Source organism: Astatotilapia calliptera, chromosome 17, assembly GCF_964374335.1.
Source record: "Astatotilapia calliptera chromosome 17, fAstCal68.1, whole genome shotgun sequence".
In the NCBI taxonomy this organism is placed as follows: domain Eukaryota; kingdom Metazoa; phylum Chordata; class Actinopteri; order Cichliformes; family Cichlidae; genus Astatotilapia; species Astatotilapia calliptera.
This window is the reverse complement of record NC_137438.1, coordinates 18,024,456-18,040,905: the sequence shown is the minus strand read 5'-3', so window position 1 is coordinate 18,040,905 and position 16,450 is coordinate 18,024,456. Positions and strand designations below refer to the sequence as shown.

General features: G+C 46.9%; 1 protein-coding gene across 1 annotated transcript; it reads right to left on the bottom strand.

Moving 5' to 3' along the window:
• Positions 1-2,056: 2,056 nt before the first annotated feature.
• Positions 2,057-10,805, bottom strand: LOC113008817 (E3 SUMO-protein ligase ZBED1-like). Its single transcript, XM_026146630.2, has 6 exons — positions 9,830-10,805; positions 7,505-7,617; positions 7,187-7,255; positions 6,782-6,899; positions 3,209-5,783; positions 2,057-2,937 (listed from the first exon to the last, which is right to left on the bottom strand). The coding sequence occupies exons 5-6, from the start codon at positions 4,279-4,281 to the stop codon at positions 2,370-2,372; spliced, it is 1,641 nt and encodes a 546-aa protein (XP_026002415.2). The 5' UTR covers positions 4,282-5,783; positions 6,782-6,899; positions 7,187-7,255; positions 7,505-7,617; positions 9,830-10,805; the 3' UTR covers positions 2,057-2,369.
• Positions 10,806-16,450: the final 5,645 nt, after the last annotated feature.

The following is a 16,450-nucleotide window of genomic DNA, read 5'->3' as shown; positions in this document are numbered from 1 at the left end:
ATCAGAGAAAAGTTGGCTTTGAGAAAGAGGCCATGATAGTGCATGCAAAGATGCATTATTCTACATCCTGGATCAGAGAGAGACAGGATGATAATGTTTTTTGAAGAAACAGTAAGACATAATATTTTACTCCAACATCTTCCATTAAGCATGAAAACAGAAAACACAAATTTCAAACAAATTCAGAATACATTAAGTTGTAATATTGTAGATATGATGGGGCTATTACACTGATTTTAATTATTTTTTGAAAAAATTACCGTGATGTTTCTGGGGACACAAAGAGCACAGAACACCTTGACGAGTGTAAAACAAACACGTCTACTTTTACACTGAATCCAGGAATCCTGTCGAGCTCATCAGCATTCAGGAAGCAGCAACGTTTGCAGGCTGTGCTTCACCCGAATGTCATCTAGAATCAGGTCATTTATTCACATTTGCACCATTTTGTGCATGATCTTGTGCCTAATTGACTGCAGAGGAGCCTTTGTGTGCCGTCTCTCTCACCCTCACTGAGATCATGAAGTCAGAGGCTGGACGTCAGAAAATAAACCGGCTGCAGAGAGACAAGGACGACCCCTCCTCAACGCTCCACTGCGTTACCGCAATCACGCTCATGCTCAGTGTGAGCATGTTCATGCACATGCTCGGTGTGAGCGTATTCATGCACATGTATGTGCTGTGTGCAGGCAGGCGGGGGGATTGGCTCAGGGTCTCATTCTCAGTCTAAACCACCTTAAATCACGTCACGAGCTGCCTTTTCTTAACAGATACTGCAGCCTGGATCAATAACACCAAACGCTGGCATATTAAAGGCAAACAGAGGGCTGTTATTTGGTAGCTTTCAGAGGCTTTTGGTTTTCATCACTGATGTTTTTGTCCTTGACATTTTCTGTTAGGAATGTGCTTTGCTCTCTCAGCCATATCTTTCTTATTTTAAATAAAATTAGGGGAAATTTTGATCATACTTTCAGTCAATGCCTAAATTAAACAAGAGGGGAAATACAGACACCAGCACTTTCCCTTTAGGGATTATATAGTCTTCATAATCACCCCAAAATCAATAATATTACAATCTGTAAAAATTATGGCCCTTACCTTGTTCCCACTTCATTTATACATGAAGGAGCTAGAGCCTAAAATTAAATGAACAGTTGTTGGATAATAATATGAACTGTCAATAAGCAAATTTATGTGACAGTTATGTGACATTAGTGACGTTTGTTTTTTTTTTGTTTTTTTTGTTTTGTTTTTGCCTGTCCCGTTTGGTTCTTCTGCCATCAGAATTATTGTCTAAAGGTGAAGAAAGATGCCCAACGGATTTACTTTACCAAATTGACCATCCCAGCCTTCCCTTAATGGTCTATTTGATTCACCTTTTATTGTTTATTTTATTTATTTTTTATTTTCACTTGCTAGATACGGGACAGACTTGAATGAGGAAAAGAAAAGGGAGAAAAGAAGAGGGGGAAAAACAGCGGAGAAGAGGGACAGGGATAAAGGGCAAAAAAACAAAAACCAACTACCGGTAAATAAGCAGACAAAAAAATACATATATCAATCACCTGGATCACCTGTTGAGAAAGAAAAAAGAAAACAAGCAGAAAAAAACGAGAGAAATACAATAAACAACATCACGATGATATATGGGAATATAACAGTAGATACTCAATATTAAACATTATTTTGCAGCATGTAATATCGTTAGTGATGTTTGTACTAACTTGGTTTTAAAGCCTTTACTTTAAAATTAGGGCTGTCAAATGATTAAAATTTTTAATCAGATTAATCACAGCCTAAAAATTAATTAATCATGATTAATCGCAACTCGAAATATGACCAAAATGTGTGCAAACATACGGACAGATAGCGGATTTTTACACACTTGTTAGTGTTATTTAATGCTAAGACCACGCTGAGTGGCCTGCGTTCACTCAGCGTGGTCTGACGTAGGCTGGGTGTTGTGCTGGAAGCGAATTAATCACAGCCTAAAAATTGATTAATCGCAACTCGAAATATATGTGTATATATGTGTAAAAATCGGGACAGATAGTGGTTTTTAACACACTTGTTTGTTTTATTTATTATTAATTGTGAGTACAAGCAGTACAAGCAGAACAGAGCTTCAAATAATTGTGAGGGATTTTTACTGAATGTTTTCCACCCGTTTAAATCTAGCACATTGTTTTATCCATATACATCTTCAAGTTCACAGAACATAGGCCTAATTCAACAGGCAAAATAGAAAAAATCTCCAATCATCCTTTTGGGTAAGGTAGATTAGTGCAAAAAAATATGAACAACAGTGAAAAGTATTGTTTAAATCACATTCAACCATAGAACAAGCTCTAAACACACGGTCCTCTGGTCTACTCATCCTTCAGCCAGTTGCTGAGACAAGCCAACTTGTCCACGTTCTCTGAGTGCAGAGCAGACCTCTTCTTGTTCACAATGTGCCCTGCTACAGAGAACAGCCTCTCACAGGGCACTGTGGAGGCAGGAGTGGCCAGGTATCTGCGAGCTCTGTAGCGCTGTATGGCTCTGTCCTGCTGTACCTCCTCCTCTGACTCAGAGTCAGAGTCCATCTGCAGCAGGCTCAGCCTCTTCTTGGCTGGACCTTCTTCTGCAGTGTGTGATCTTCTAGGAGAGTCTTCATGCAGCATGCCTGCCAGTGTGGTCCACACTGCTTCTCTGTCAGTCTTGGGCACACTGCGTAGGTCTTTAAAACGTGGGTCCAGTGCAGTTGCGATCTGGAGCCATGCATAGTTGGTATGTTCCTGGCGGGAAGCAAGGTCTTCCTTAAACTTCTCTTTAAACCTCACCACATATGCAGGGTCCTCATCAGTTACTTCCATGACACGGCGCAGGTGGCAGAAGGCTGGTAGAACTACAGAGCAGGAGACGTAGGCCTCTCCTCCCAGCAGTTCAGTCACATATCTGCAGTGGAATACACACACACACACACACACACACACACACACACACACACACACACACACACACACACACACACACACACACACACACACACACACACAGATAAGACAGCAAGTTTAAAAAAGCTTTTTAATACTAGGTAATATTAATAAAATATTTGATTTCATTTATTTTTTAAATAAGACATTTTCATAATAACAAAACTGATTTAAGATGTATGTTTGATACATTTAATCTAAACCTACAATTATGGTCACAATGACAGGCTCACCTGCAGGGCTCTAGAAGTGTCTCCAGTCTCTGGAGTTTGTCCCACTCTGGAGGCGTCAGGAGGACAAGTTTATGCTTTTGTTTATCCAGAGTTGCGGTTACTGCAGTTTGGTTGCGGATCAAGCGCTTCACCATCTCCAGCGTGGAGTTCCAGCGCTTAGGCACGTCCTGGGCCAACGGCTCCTGCTTGCGCCCCAGTGACACCTGCTCTGCGTTCAGCTCTGCTGTGTTTGCTGGGCTGTGCTTAAAATGGCCAACAATTTTGCGGCATTTGGCCAGCGCAGTGACAAAGCCACTGTCTGCGAGACTCACTGTGATGCATCTCTGTAGAATGTGCGCGGTACACGGCATGTGATTGAATGGCATGATGCGAGCCGCGGCGATCATATTGCGGGCACTGTCCGTGCCTACTGTTGTCACCTTCTCCTCAATTCTCCACCTGCGAGCAACAGTCTGGAACTGCTCTGCACAAGCCTCCGCAAAGTGCCGCTCTTCCGTTTTCATTATAGTCAGCGCAAAGGATGTCAGACCCCAGGCTTCAGTGATTAAATGCGCAGTAACTCCCAGGTAATTGTCATTACTCAATGATGTCCAGTGGTCTCCTGTCAGAGCCACGCATTCTGTGTGAACTAAAGCCTCTTCTTTTTTCCTTTTCTCCGTTTCATACAGTTCGTGGATTCGAATTGTTATTGTGCTTCTCGCTGGGGGCTTGTAGGACGCGTCCTGAGATGCAACCTTTAAAACATCCGCAAAGCCCTTGTCCTCCACAATGCTTAGCGGTCTACAGTCCTTTGCTATCCATTTGGCTATATTGTCGGTCAGTTTATCCAAAGAAGACTTACCGAGTGGCCTGCGTTCACTAAGAGTGGTCTGACGCAGGCCGGGTGAAGCTGCTGCCCCGACAAACGCGTGTTTGGCATTAAGGTGGTATTTTAAGGTCGAATTTGAACGGTGAAATTGAAACTCTTTACTACAGTGAGTGCAAATTACAACGCGTTTGTTTATTGTCCCATCTATGTTCTTCTTGTATTTAAATTCCCCATCCAGAAGGCCATCCTGTTCCTGCTTCTCCATTTTCAGTGGCGCGGTAAACAAATCAAGTGGAATTATGGGAGCGACTTATCTGCGTGTTGCGCTAAATAGTTAAATATTCTAACGTAATTAATTCCAAAATTTAATTATCGCAATTAACGCGTTAATTTCGACAGCTATATTTAAAATATACGCCATTCATTAGCTGACCTTAATCTTACAGAGAATGATCAAAGCTCACGTAGAAACAAACAAACAAATGAACAAAATATGTTCTCCTTCATTTCTGTCAAACAATGCTGTATGAAACGTTTCCAGCTGTTAGTATCATGGTTGCTAGGCAACCTGGGCAGCGCGACGGAGGCTAGACCGTCCCATTTCAGAAACCTCGCACTTCCGGCCTTAGCGGTCTTTGAGTACGCGGCCCTTGTGGACCGTTAAGGCTGCGTACTTTAAGGCTGCAGACCCTGAAGTGGGATACAGCCTGTGTGTATTTAAGTCACATCTGTTACGGCCGAGAGGGCCAGGCAGTGGTTGTGGACTCAAATGCAGACACAGAGGGAGGCAAAACGGGCGTGAGCACAAAGTTTATTTACAGAGCTGAGCGAAGTTACAAAACAGAAAACTAAGAATGCTATAACCTATGCATGCTATGAACTGTGAAAGCTATGAGCAGAAAACTGTGAGGCAAAACTGTGAATGAGAAACTCTGAGGGCTGGATTCCACAGAGGGATCCGGGGAATAGAGAAAGGGGGCAGCGGCTTGGAGGGAGGTGTGAAGTCACTATGATGAGAGGAGGAAAGTAGTCAGTGGTAGTCTCAATGAATCACAGCTGGAGGATTAGGCTATGGTGGTTTGGGCTTACGCGTTGCAGATTTGAAGTGTCAATTGAGGAGGGAGTGTCCAGGGGGTTCCGGGTGAGGAGTGTCCAAAGCAGATCCAGAACAGGCTTGGAGTGGGGAGCTGAGCAGGGAGGCAGGCAGATGGGTCCTATGGCGAAAAAGGAAAGAAAACACGGTGAAGAGAAAAAACAGTACTCCAGAGTTCTCGCAAGGGCTTGGCGGCCTAGCACTAACATGTGTTAGCAGAAGATCTGGCAAGGGTCTGTCGTGAACGCTGGTCTTATATGCAGGTGACTTGATTGGAACCAGGTGTGGAAGCTGATTGGAGTCTCCGTCTGAAGGTGGAGCCCAGCAGAGTGGAAACACCCCGTATTCACCCGGACCATGACAACATCTACTCGTTTGCTAGTTGCTGGTTGGTCTGTAAATCTCCTGTTTCATCCTTGTGTTCTCCCTGCGATTTACCTCCATGTGCCTCTGCTCACCCACCTTCATGTTTAGTAGTTTTGTTGTTCCCAGTTCAGATTATCTTTAGTTCTGTTTGCCATTTCCACCTTGTGTTTTATTTTTACAATAAATCTCCTTCGTACCTCCACGAGTGCCTGCGCTTGGATCCTCCTTTATTTTCTCCACACAACTCATCCCATTCGCTGTAACAATCACAAAGTTTAACCAGGTGTTTATCTTAGCAGATCTGAGAGCTGTGAAGAAACCACAGCAGCCAATTAGACTGAGTAATTGTCTGAGAGCTGGATCACATTCAAAGTCACCAGCTGTGATACAAGAGGCCGACCTCGACCTGCAGCTGCCACTTAGTGCCACTGAGATCTGGTGTTGGCCAGAGGGGCCGATGGCGCGATATGGCAGCCTCGCTTCTGTCAGTCTGCCCCAGGGCAGCTGTGGCTACAACTGTAGTTTGCCTCCACCAGTGTGTGAATGTGAGAGTGAATGAATAGTGGCATTGTAAAGCGCTTTGGGTGCCTTGAAAAGCGCTATATAAATCCAATCCATTATTATTATTATTAGTGTAAATTGATGTCTGTACCGTCTTTCACTCAGTAACGATCTCTGTGATGAGGTGACTCGCACCTTCATCGGTTCCATTAGGCTTGATTTAAAGTGTAAGTTCATTGTGGATTCAAATCTGAGTTCTCATGCCTTAAAAGCGCTTTTAGTAACTTCAGAAAAGTGTGTGAGCTAACATCGTCTGAAAACATGAGGCACAAAAACTGTCCTGCTCTGCTCTGCATGTTCTGTATGTACCAGAGCATCAGTGGATGTGGTGAAACTCCAAATGTCAGATACATGCTGTGCAGTTCAGCACTGAAGCACATGGGGCATAAACAACTCATCCTTTGGATTTTAGTGTAAGATTCACATAGGAAACAGTACACAGGCTGTTACATCAGAATCTGTTCACACATTGGAGAAGAAAAAAGTACCTAATACACATTTAGACTTCCTGTCACACAAAGCTGAAAAAGCCTAAAAAATACAATTTTTATCATATTTTGTTGTATTTCTATGACCGAGTTTGTACTAAGTACCATAACAAATAAAGAATCTAATAACTGCCAGCTCCTTAAATAAGGAGAGGTCATTTGATTGATGGAGGAACAAAAACAAACACAACAAAGAATCATTTCCGCAAGGAAGTCGGTTTGTTGAGGTTTTAGGCTTAAAGGGGTGAATATTTTACCTCACTCAGGTTTCCTGTCGCTGGCGTTTTGTTAGAAGCCGGTGATGCGAGATAAATCCAGACCACTGTTTTATATGCAGTAGAGTTTCTGGTCTGTCTGTTTAAGTCAGCAGGCCTCCTAAAGAGATGTGACAAGCCTCTCAGATAAAAAGAAGACGATGTGACACACAGAGCTCTTTAGATAAAATCATGTCTGAGAGCAGCAGAAGACGGTCAGGTCTGTCCCACAAATACACTGCAGGAGCAACATGTCTGCTCACGCTGAGCGCCTCCATCACTCAACACATCTGACCGCTTTAATGTCACTCCAACGTTTAGCAGTGTTCCTACAACAACACTTTCAAGAGGTTTTTTTTTTCAAATCTGATAAATTTGTAGGTGTACATATTCATTATTAATACTTACACATGGAGTTCGTCTTGTTCATAGACCAAGTACAGGAAACTGGACAAGTGAAGAAGAACAGTGTGATGCCTAAAAAAACAGGTATGGCAGATGAATAGTATTTCAGAGCCATGTTCTTAAGAAACAGGAATAAATCCAGCAAAGACCTGACAGATGTATGAAAATGACACAAGAACTGAACTGACGATCAGAGGCGCATCTCTGATGGAGAGATGGATTTACACTGTGGATGTCAGGAGGAGGTCCAACAGCTGCATTTCAGGCAGTCGTGTATGAGATCTGAGATAAAACTGGTGAATTATGAGACCAGAAAAGTACCATCAGAGTTTGATCCACCATGCAGTAACATCTGGAAACATCTGATTGGCAGCAGCTCCCTTTTTCAGCATGACAATGATCCCAAACAGACTGCCAATGGAGTAAAAACATACCTAGATAGAAACACATAGAGGGACACTATCAGTTATGGATCGGCCGCCCCAGAAACCTGACCTCAGCATTAATGAAGCAGTGTGGGATCATCCTGACAGAGACCACAAAAAAAGGCAGAAACATCCACAGAAGAGCTTTGAATGTCCTTCAAGAAGCCTGGAGAACTATTCCTGAAGATCCTTACAGAGATGACAGAGAGCCGTCATCTCTGCGTGTCATCTCTTCAACCTTTAGCTCAGAGAGGTCAGACTGAGCTAAAGAATGAAGGTGTTTGCGCCAAATGTTCATTTTCAAGCTTGTTGGAATAGTAAAATGTTTTGCCTTATATGCTGTATTTAAATACATGTTTGCACATGTTTCTAATTTTCCTCTAAAATTTAAAGAAGAGAGGAATGGCTCAAGACATTTGCACAGTACTGCATGTTTTATATGTCCTATCAGGAAATACTTTTTGTTTGTCCCTCTGGTCTTTAGGGATATCAGCAAAGCTAATGGAAATGTTAGCCACATTAGCTGGACAACATGCTAATGCCAAAGATTCTCTAGTTGAGAGGACCAAAAATAAATGTAATCCACGATGTCTTCAGATCCTGAGAGTGCACGTGTTTCCTCTGCAGCCATCAGTGCTTCATTTGGTGCACTTTGCTGGCAGCTGAGATATTTTTGTGTTTGAGTTTCAGCAAAAGTGGCTGTTTGTTCCATGTTTGAGAGTGTGCCAAATGAGCTGCCAGGCTGGCATTATGTAAGACATGTAACATGGTGACATAGATAAGTAACAGAAAACTCTGCATGCCAACAAGGCGTTTCAGGGATTTCAAACACAGACAGAATATGTAGAACAGCAAATGAGAAGAAAAACCTCAAAAACCTAACTTTAAACTCTCCAAAGCTCATATTTAACAAGCCGTTCATGACTTTTACTTTATTATAATGTTAGCTGCACAGATAAATTAAAATATAAAAGTACAAATAAACCTTGCACAGTTTAGAGTACTCATCTGTGTTTCCATTGTGTCACATTATTCTAATCTTGGACTGTTGGGTCCACATGTGGCCATGTCTGCAGTTTTCTTTGGACAACTCAGCTGCAGGCCCACCTGATATGGGCCAGATATCAGGTGTGCAGGACCATGAAAACCAGAGCCTGAACTGAGCCAAGCGCAGGCCCAATTGGGCCCAAATGTGTCTGCTATGTGTGAGTCATACTAATGAAATCAAACTGCAAATGACAATTTTAGAAATCTTTCTCTAAATTTGATAAGAGCCGTCATTCCACTTCAGACTCTCAGGACCGAGACACCAAATACTGAACATTAACCATAACATCTGATAAGACGTTGAAGTGCAGAGAGTCACCGCTCTGCTGAGGAGCAGCTGCTCTGCCGAGGAGCAGCTGCTCTGCCTCCATCGCTGGCAATATTCGGTGATCAGTGTTTGGTGGCGTGACAGCGGGAGGCTTTTCAGCATCCGTCATCTGAGCTGCTGCATTGTTGTCCCCGCGGAGAGGAGCGGGAGGAATGCTCAGTTGGTGGTGTGGAGGAGGGAGGGTCAGAGAGAAGGGGGGTCTATACTTAGAGGACTGACTGCATGTTGCACCTGTCCTCCACTCATCATCATGCAGCTCACGCTTCGAAGGACGACGCTACACCCGCGAGCTGGTTTTGTCCACAAATTCTGAAATGAAGCAGAAACGATGCAAAGACACAACCCCAGCCCCTACACGCCAAAGAACTGTGATTTATGCCGCCACATGTTCTGCTGAGAGGAAACAGATTCAAGTTCGCATCAGTCAATAAAACCAAAACAGAAACACAGGCCAGGCGTGACACCACGGTAGCCCTTCATCTACTTCCAGAGCTTATTAGAAACAAAAAGAATAAATGATTAGACAGTTTGTATTTAACTCATGAGCTCTATATAAAAGTGAAGTTAGAACAGACGGGTCTTAAAAAGACTCTTCTTGTTCCTCAGTTTGTGTGGGGCTCTCTCAAATAATGTCAACCACCAGTTACTATGGAAAAATATGGATTCTTCGACCCGCTGACCAATGTTGCTGGGTGTCTGTCAGGGTTCCTGGGTCGTTGACCCAGTGATTTCAGTTTGTTCATGTTCAGTTTAGTTCGCCACATTAATGTCCTCACTTCCTGTTTTTTCCCCGTGTCAGCTTGTCTCCCGCGTCATTAGTCAGATTATGTTCAGCCCTGTACTCACCTGTTTCCAATCATTGTCATCATTCAACCTGTGTATTTAAGTTCCTCGGTTTCACCAGTTCTCTGTCGTGTCATTGATGATGTTGATGTTCATGTGATGTCCTTCCCGTGCGTTTCCTCAGTTCAGTCAGCCATTCAGTTTTCCAGCCAGTCAGTGTCCGTTTACCTTCTGTTCATCCACTCCTTATAATAAATCCTCACCAGTCTTCACCCACCTGCGAGTCCTGCATTTGGGTTCCTTCTTCCTCTCGTCCACGACACAACTCCTGACAGAATGACACGACCCGTGCCACGAAGACACGCTTGGAACCCAGCGGACTCGGACCTCTACGAGCGGCAGGAGGTAGCGCTCTCCATTTGGGCGGAGAAGCTCAGGGGGAAACAGCGGCTCTTCTCAGAGAGGGCACACGTCTTTGAGGGGACTCGCCTGGCTCTGGGCGGGCCTCGGAGACGCCGCGGTCCTCCACCTGCTGCCTCACCTGCAGCGGAGCATTCGCCGCGGAGAGTGGGCGTCACAGGCCAAGCTTCGGCCGCTCGCTCTCCCGCTGCTCTGCTCCTCGCTCGCCCGCCAGCCGTTTCACTTACCGGACCTTCAACCTCGCCATGGCACAGCGGCTCCGCCTACCACCTCGGCTCAATGGAGGCTCCCGTGCCAGAGGCTCGGCTGTGTACCCCGCCTGCTGCCTCTTCCCGGAGAAAGCGGCGCACACGCCGCCATAAAACGGACTACTTTCAGCCACTCCCGATGGTGAGCTCCAGTGACTGTTTTTTGCACTCACCATCTGATTACTCACTTGAAACGCACTACAGACCCACTTCTGATTCATGGGGAGTCTCCCTCCTAGACGAGGACGTGGACTGGGAAGAGTTTTTCTGCTCTTCTCCAAAGACTGTAAATAGTGATGGCAGAAAAACCAGAACAACCTCCAATAAACCTGCCAGTAACACACACACCGCCACTATTTCCACACCCATTATTCAGCAATTTCCCACCAGCACGGGGGCCCAGCCTACGCCCACACCAGTGCCAGCCCCCAGGAGGAGGGCAGCTGTGACCCGGTCTACCGCCACACCTGCTTCTGTTTCTCAGGTGGGGGTGACTGGTGTCCAGCCACCTTCCGTGCTCGTCCCAGCGCCCAGGCTGAGGGCAACCAGAACCCAGCTTGACCCCCCCTGGAGGCTTGGAAGAGCTAACCGGTCCACCTGCTACTTCACCTCTTCATCCACCTCCTGATCCAGCTTTTCATGCCCTCGCACTATCACTGGTTAGGCTAGCTGAGGTGTCCCCTGCTCAGGCCCCAGCTTTATTAGCCCAGGCTGCACTGTTGTCCCCTTCACTAGCTCACTCTTTAGCTCAGCCATTAGCCTCACCGACCTCTGTTTATCCATTAGTCTCCTCAGTCCAGTCAGTTCCCTCACCTGCTGTTCAGCTTTCACTCCAGTCAGTTCCCTCACCTGCTGTTCAGCTTTCACTCCAGTCAGTTCCCTCACCTGCTGTTCAGTCTCCTGCTGCCCTCCAGTCAGTTCAGTCACCTGTAGCTCAGTCTCCACCTGTCAGTTCAGTCACCTGTAGCTCAGTCCCCTGTCCAGTCAGTCCAGCCTGCTCCTGTCCAGTCTGCTCCTGTCCCCCGGTCGCCCGTCCTCCAGCCAGTCCAGTCTGCCGCCCAGTGCCCTGTAGTCCAGTCGCCTCCTGTTTCCCAGTCGCCTGTCCACCATCCCGTTCAGTTCCCGGACCTGCAGCCACAGCACCCAGAGCCAGCTGTGAGCTCTCCTGCTCCTCAGCCAGGGGTTTCCCCACCCGCTGGCCCTGCCTGTCTCCAGCCAGGGGCGTCCGCGCCCGCTGGCCCTGCCTGTCTCCAGCCAGGGGCGTCCGCGCCCGCTGGCCCTGCCTGTCTCCAGCCAGGGGCGCCCGCTGGCCCTGCCTGTCTCCAGCCAGGGGCGCCCGCTGGCCCTGCCTGTCTCCAGCCAGGGGCGCCCGCTGGCCCTGCCTGGTCCGGCTCCAGCCTCGGGCGCCCGCTGGCCCTGCCTGGTCCGGCTCCAGCCTCGGAGCCTTCGTCCGCGCCCGCTGGCCCTGCCTGGTCCGGCTCCAGCCTCGGAGCCTTCGTCCTCGCCTGGCCCAGCCTTTTTGGCTTTTGTTTCGCCTGCTGCAGCTCCGGCCTGTGCTTCGCCTGGTCCGGCCCCGTCGTCGCCTGGTCCTGCCTCGTCTGGTCCTGTGCCCACCGGGCCGTGGCCAGCACGCCTGGCACTGGAGAACCGCCGCTGCCTTCCGCGTGGTCGGCCCCCTGAACTGCTCAGTCGTCTCCTTCGCTGCCGCCGTTGCCTTCCGCGCGGCCGGCCCCCGGACCGCCTCTGCCTGAGTGGCCGCCGTTGCCTTCCGCGCGGTCGGCCTCCCGAACTGTGTCCACGTCGCCGCCGTTGCCTTCCGCGCGGTCGGCCCCCTGAACTGTCTCGTCTCGGCCGCGGACCACGTGGCCGCCCACCGGAACAGTCTCACCTCGACCGCCGCAGCCGCCCACCGGACCGGCTTAGTGGTCGCGGCTGCCTTCCACGTGGCCGCCCGCCTGGACTGTCTCTGTGTGGACTCCGTCCCTCCGTCCTGGGCCCCCTCCGCCCGCCCTGTTCTGGTTTTTTTTTTTTTTTTTTTTTTTCTTTTGGCCGTCGGGTGCCGGCCTTTGGGGGGGGGGGGGGTACTGTCAGGGTTCCTGGGTCGTTGACCCAGTGATTTCAGTTTGTTCATGTTCAGTTTAGTTCGCCACATTTAAGGCCTCACTTCCTGTTTTTTTTTTTTTTTTTTTTTTTTTTTCTCCCCGTGTCAGCTTGTCTCCCACGTCATTAGTCAGATTATGTTCAGCCCTGTACTCACCTGTTTCCAATCATTGTCATCATTCAACCTGTGTATTTAAGTTCCTCGGTTTCACCAGTTCTGTCGTGTCATTGATGATGTTGATGTTCATGTGATGTCCTTCCCGTGCGTTTCCTCAGTTCAGTCAGCCATTCAGTTGTCCAGCCAGTCAGTGTCCGTTTACCTTCTGTTCATCCACTCCTTATAATAAATCCTCACCAGTCTTCACCCACCTGCGAGTCCTGCGTTTGGGTTCCTTCTTCCTCTCGTCCACGACACAACTCCTGACAGTGTCACTTTGTGAAAATCAATCACAAAGAGACTGCTGCACCAAAAACCTCCAACTGGTCAAAAACTGGTCACAAGCTGATTGCTGCAGAAGACGCCAACTTGTCTGCAAACATTCGCTAACTACTGTGTGACTTTGGCCTTTTTTACTTGACCCTCTTTAGTTTCACATCACTTTGAGACCTGAAGCTGAAATAATTCTTGGATACTAACTGAACTCTGAACTTCAGCACCAACACCGACAGCCTCTGCTCCAAAGTCACGTAGCGTTCACTGAACAGGAAGTTCAGTTGTCTTCAACTCTCAGTAGAGTCAAAATGAACTGCAGCCCTTGTTCATATGCTGAAGCAGAGGACAGTCAGGAGAAGCTTTGATGCAGACAGATGCTGGTTTGGTCCAAACATGGGATGTTTGCAGATAAATGCAGTCGTGCTTTCTACTCAGTGCACTGGTGCGATGAATGAATCATGCATATCTCTGGAATAATAACTGGCAGGCAGAGGCCCAGTGTGAAATCAAAATTAGAGGGTAATTGTGGTGCTAAAAGCTTCCCATTAGTGGCGTCATACATCTGCTGTTAGTTAACCCCCCGTCTGCCTGACAGCATGCCACTGTGAATTACTGCAGCACCCCTGGGTCAGTAAACGCCTGAAGGCTGCAGGTACTCATGTCTTTGCTTTGCCTCCCCACCTGCCTGACCACACACCTGCGCAGCTGCCTCTACGGGAGATGAATCCAAATGATTTGGCTTCATTCTTCAGTCCTGGAGGTGCATGCTGGATCCTTACCCTCAGCCCACACCAGGTATTTGTCCAGTCGGTTAGAGGCAACAAAACAAACCCCCAAACTGCTCAATTAGCTGCTTCAGACACAGCATATTCACAGAGTACCTCTGAATAAGCAAAGATATTTTTTTTATTTTCAGGAAACTTTCATCATGTTTTTGGTGAAAATGGCCGGGACAGCTTAATTTGTGGAGGCTTTGCTGGTTTCTGTTGCAGTAAAACAACTTTCTGTGAAACATGAGCATCTTGAGCCGCTGTACTGTGTCCTCGATTTTGATGTGAGGTGTGAAGATGCGAACAGCTGCTGTCGAGCTGAAAATAATTACTGACTCTTACCACTGATTACTTTTTCAGAGCGCCCCCTGCTGACCTCTTTCTGTACACTGAGATTAACAGGAAGTGGGATGACTATGGGACTAGCTCTGGTACAGCTCACATGATCCGGCCCCTTGACTGACTTCCAAAAGCTGGCCAATCAGAAGGAAGGGGGACCTTAAAGAGACAACAGCTTGTTTCAGATAGGTGATAAAACAAGTGAGTAGCATTTGTGATTTTAAAAGTGTGTATCATGCAAAGCTGCAACAGTGGAGTAGGTGTTTTTACTTATAATTCGAAGTATAATTGAACGGGGCGGACTGAAGCACACCTGCTGTGAGCAGACTGCTAATATTTGAGTCTAAATCAGGGTTTACACTGCAGGCCTCAGGCTGCACACAACTGGTTTCATTAAATCACCAGAACAGGGAACAGTTACTCACAGTGCATTCAGGAAACAAAAATAAGAGGCCTCTGTTGTATTCCTCCCCTCCACTCTCACTGCAGGTAATTAGGTCCTTGACAAGGAGACAGAGCCCCCCCCCCCCTCCGTATGACACCGGTTAGTGACTACGTGACAGAAAAGCCTGCACACATCATCAGCTCCTCCTCCTCCGTCTCTGCAATACAAACCTTCAGTTTTTGTTAATCAACAAGCTCGATTGTGACGCTTCATTACAAACCATTTATCACATCTGTCACATCTGTCAGCCCCCCCATCTCCCCCGAGCTGCAGAAGGGCATGGTCATGTGACACAGTTACCATCTCACTCTAGTGATCATCAGACTTCTTTCTTTGTCCTACCTTCTGTCTTATTTCCAGACAAGGTGTTGCTCACAGGTGAATATTTATGAGCAAACAGGTGCTTTGTTTCTGGTTTTGGGGGACGTCCATGCAAACATTTCACCTTTATGTAAGTTTTTTATTACTGAACTGTAAAACTTACCTGAGGTGACGTCTGCGTGGTGCTATGAAAACAATGATCTTGCTTTCAGAGTGAGACTGAGTGAGACAGGACAACAAACAGAACAACGAACCAAAGCAAGGACAATGTTTACACAACAGGGCTGATGGGATTGGAAACAGGTGTGGCTGCTGTGGCAGGGGTGTGTTTATCGCCAGCAGAATTAGGGGCAATGGTCTCCCTGATGATCAGGAAGTGTACTCTCCATAAAGTGTATCTGCCTGGACAGAAAAAGGAAAGATCTCTGGTACCAGAAGCTTTTTGATTGCATTCAGCCCGGTCTCATGGCAAAACAGATATTAAGACCTGAGCTTTGAAAAAGTGGGAACTCTTGCATTTTAACCCAATCGTGTTTAGGAAATAAGTTAATCAAGTAATTTCACTGCTAACCGTAGCCTTTCTAAGGCTTTAACTGTACGACTTCAAGAAAAATAACCCCAAAAAATTAAGTAATGCAGGGGTGGGCAACTCCAGGCCTCGAGGGCCGGTTTCCTGCAGGTTTTAGATGTGTCCTTGATCCAACACAGCTGATTTAAATGCTAAATTACCTCCTCAATATGTCTTGAAATTTTCCAGAGGCAAATGAACTCATTATTTGATTCAGGTATGTTGACCCAGGGTGAGATCTAAAACCTGAGGGACACCAGCGCTTGAGGCCTGGAGTTGCCCACTCCTGAAGTAATGAGAGCAAATGCAACTTGAGTTTACAAGTAATACAGAAAATGCTTAAAATGAACAGTGCAGAAAAGAGGTGCATGCAGAGTGGAGTGGGTGGAGACGAGTGTCAGGGGAGATCTGCAAGTGAAGGAGAGCATCAAGAGTAAAAGTGAAGGTTTAAAGATGGAGATGAGACCAGCTGTGATGGTTTGGAGACGATAGAGGCCAAGCTGAAGATGCTCAGATATTCACTGGGAGTGAGCTGGATGGACAAGACTTATATGTGACTTAGATGGTCACATTATATGTGTCTGTGCTATTTACAGATGAGGGAAACCCAAACCTTGCTGTCATCCTTGCTGGAAAGCGGATTGTCTCTGGGTCGAGGGTCAGCAGACGGGGCCTTTCCTCCAGCTGACAGCATCTAGATTTCAATAACTCTGCAGTGTGACAGCTGACCCGCCCTCCTCTGACACATACCAAGGTTTATTTCCCCCTTCAGCCTCGGATTTTCTCACTTTCCCTGTTTTCATGGCTCTGTTCCCACTCTGTAATGTCACAGGGCAGCTGCAAAGAGCATCTCTGCCTCCGTTAATTATCATCCTCTGGGCTGAATGATCCTGCACGGGCTGTTTAATTGTTGCTTTCAGCTTGCCGTTTGTGTCCCCCTCATCACCGCTGCTAGATAGGAACCCAGCTTTAAGGATAGCTTGAAGGTAAAGAAGAAGAATTAAAAGCTGGAATATTTGCTACAATCTCTAATTTTCTTC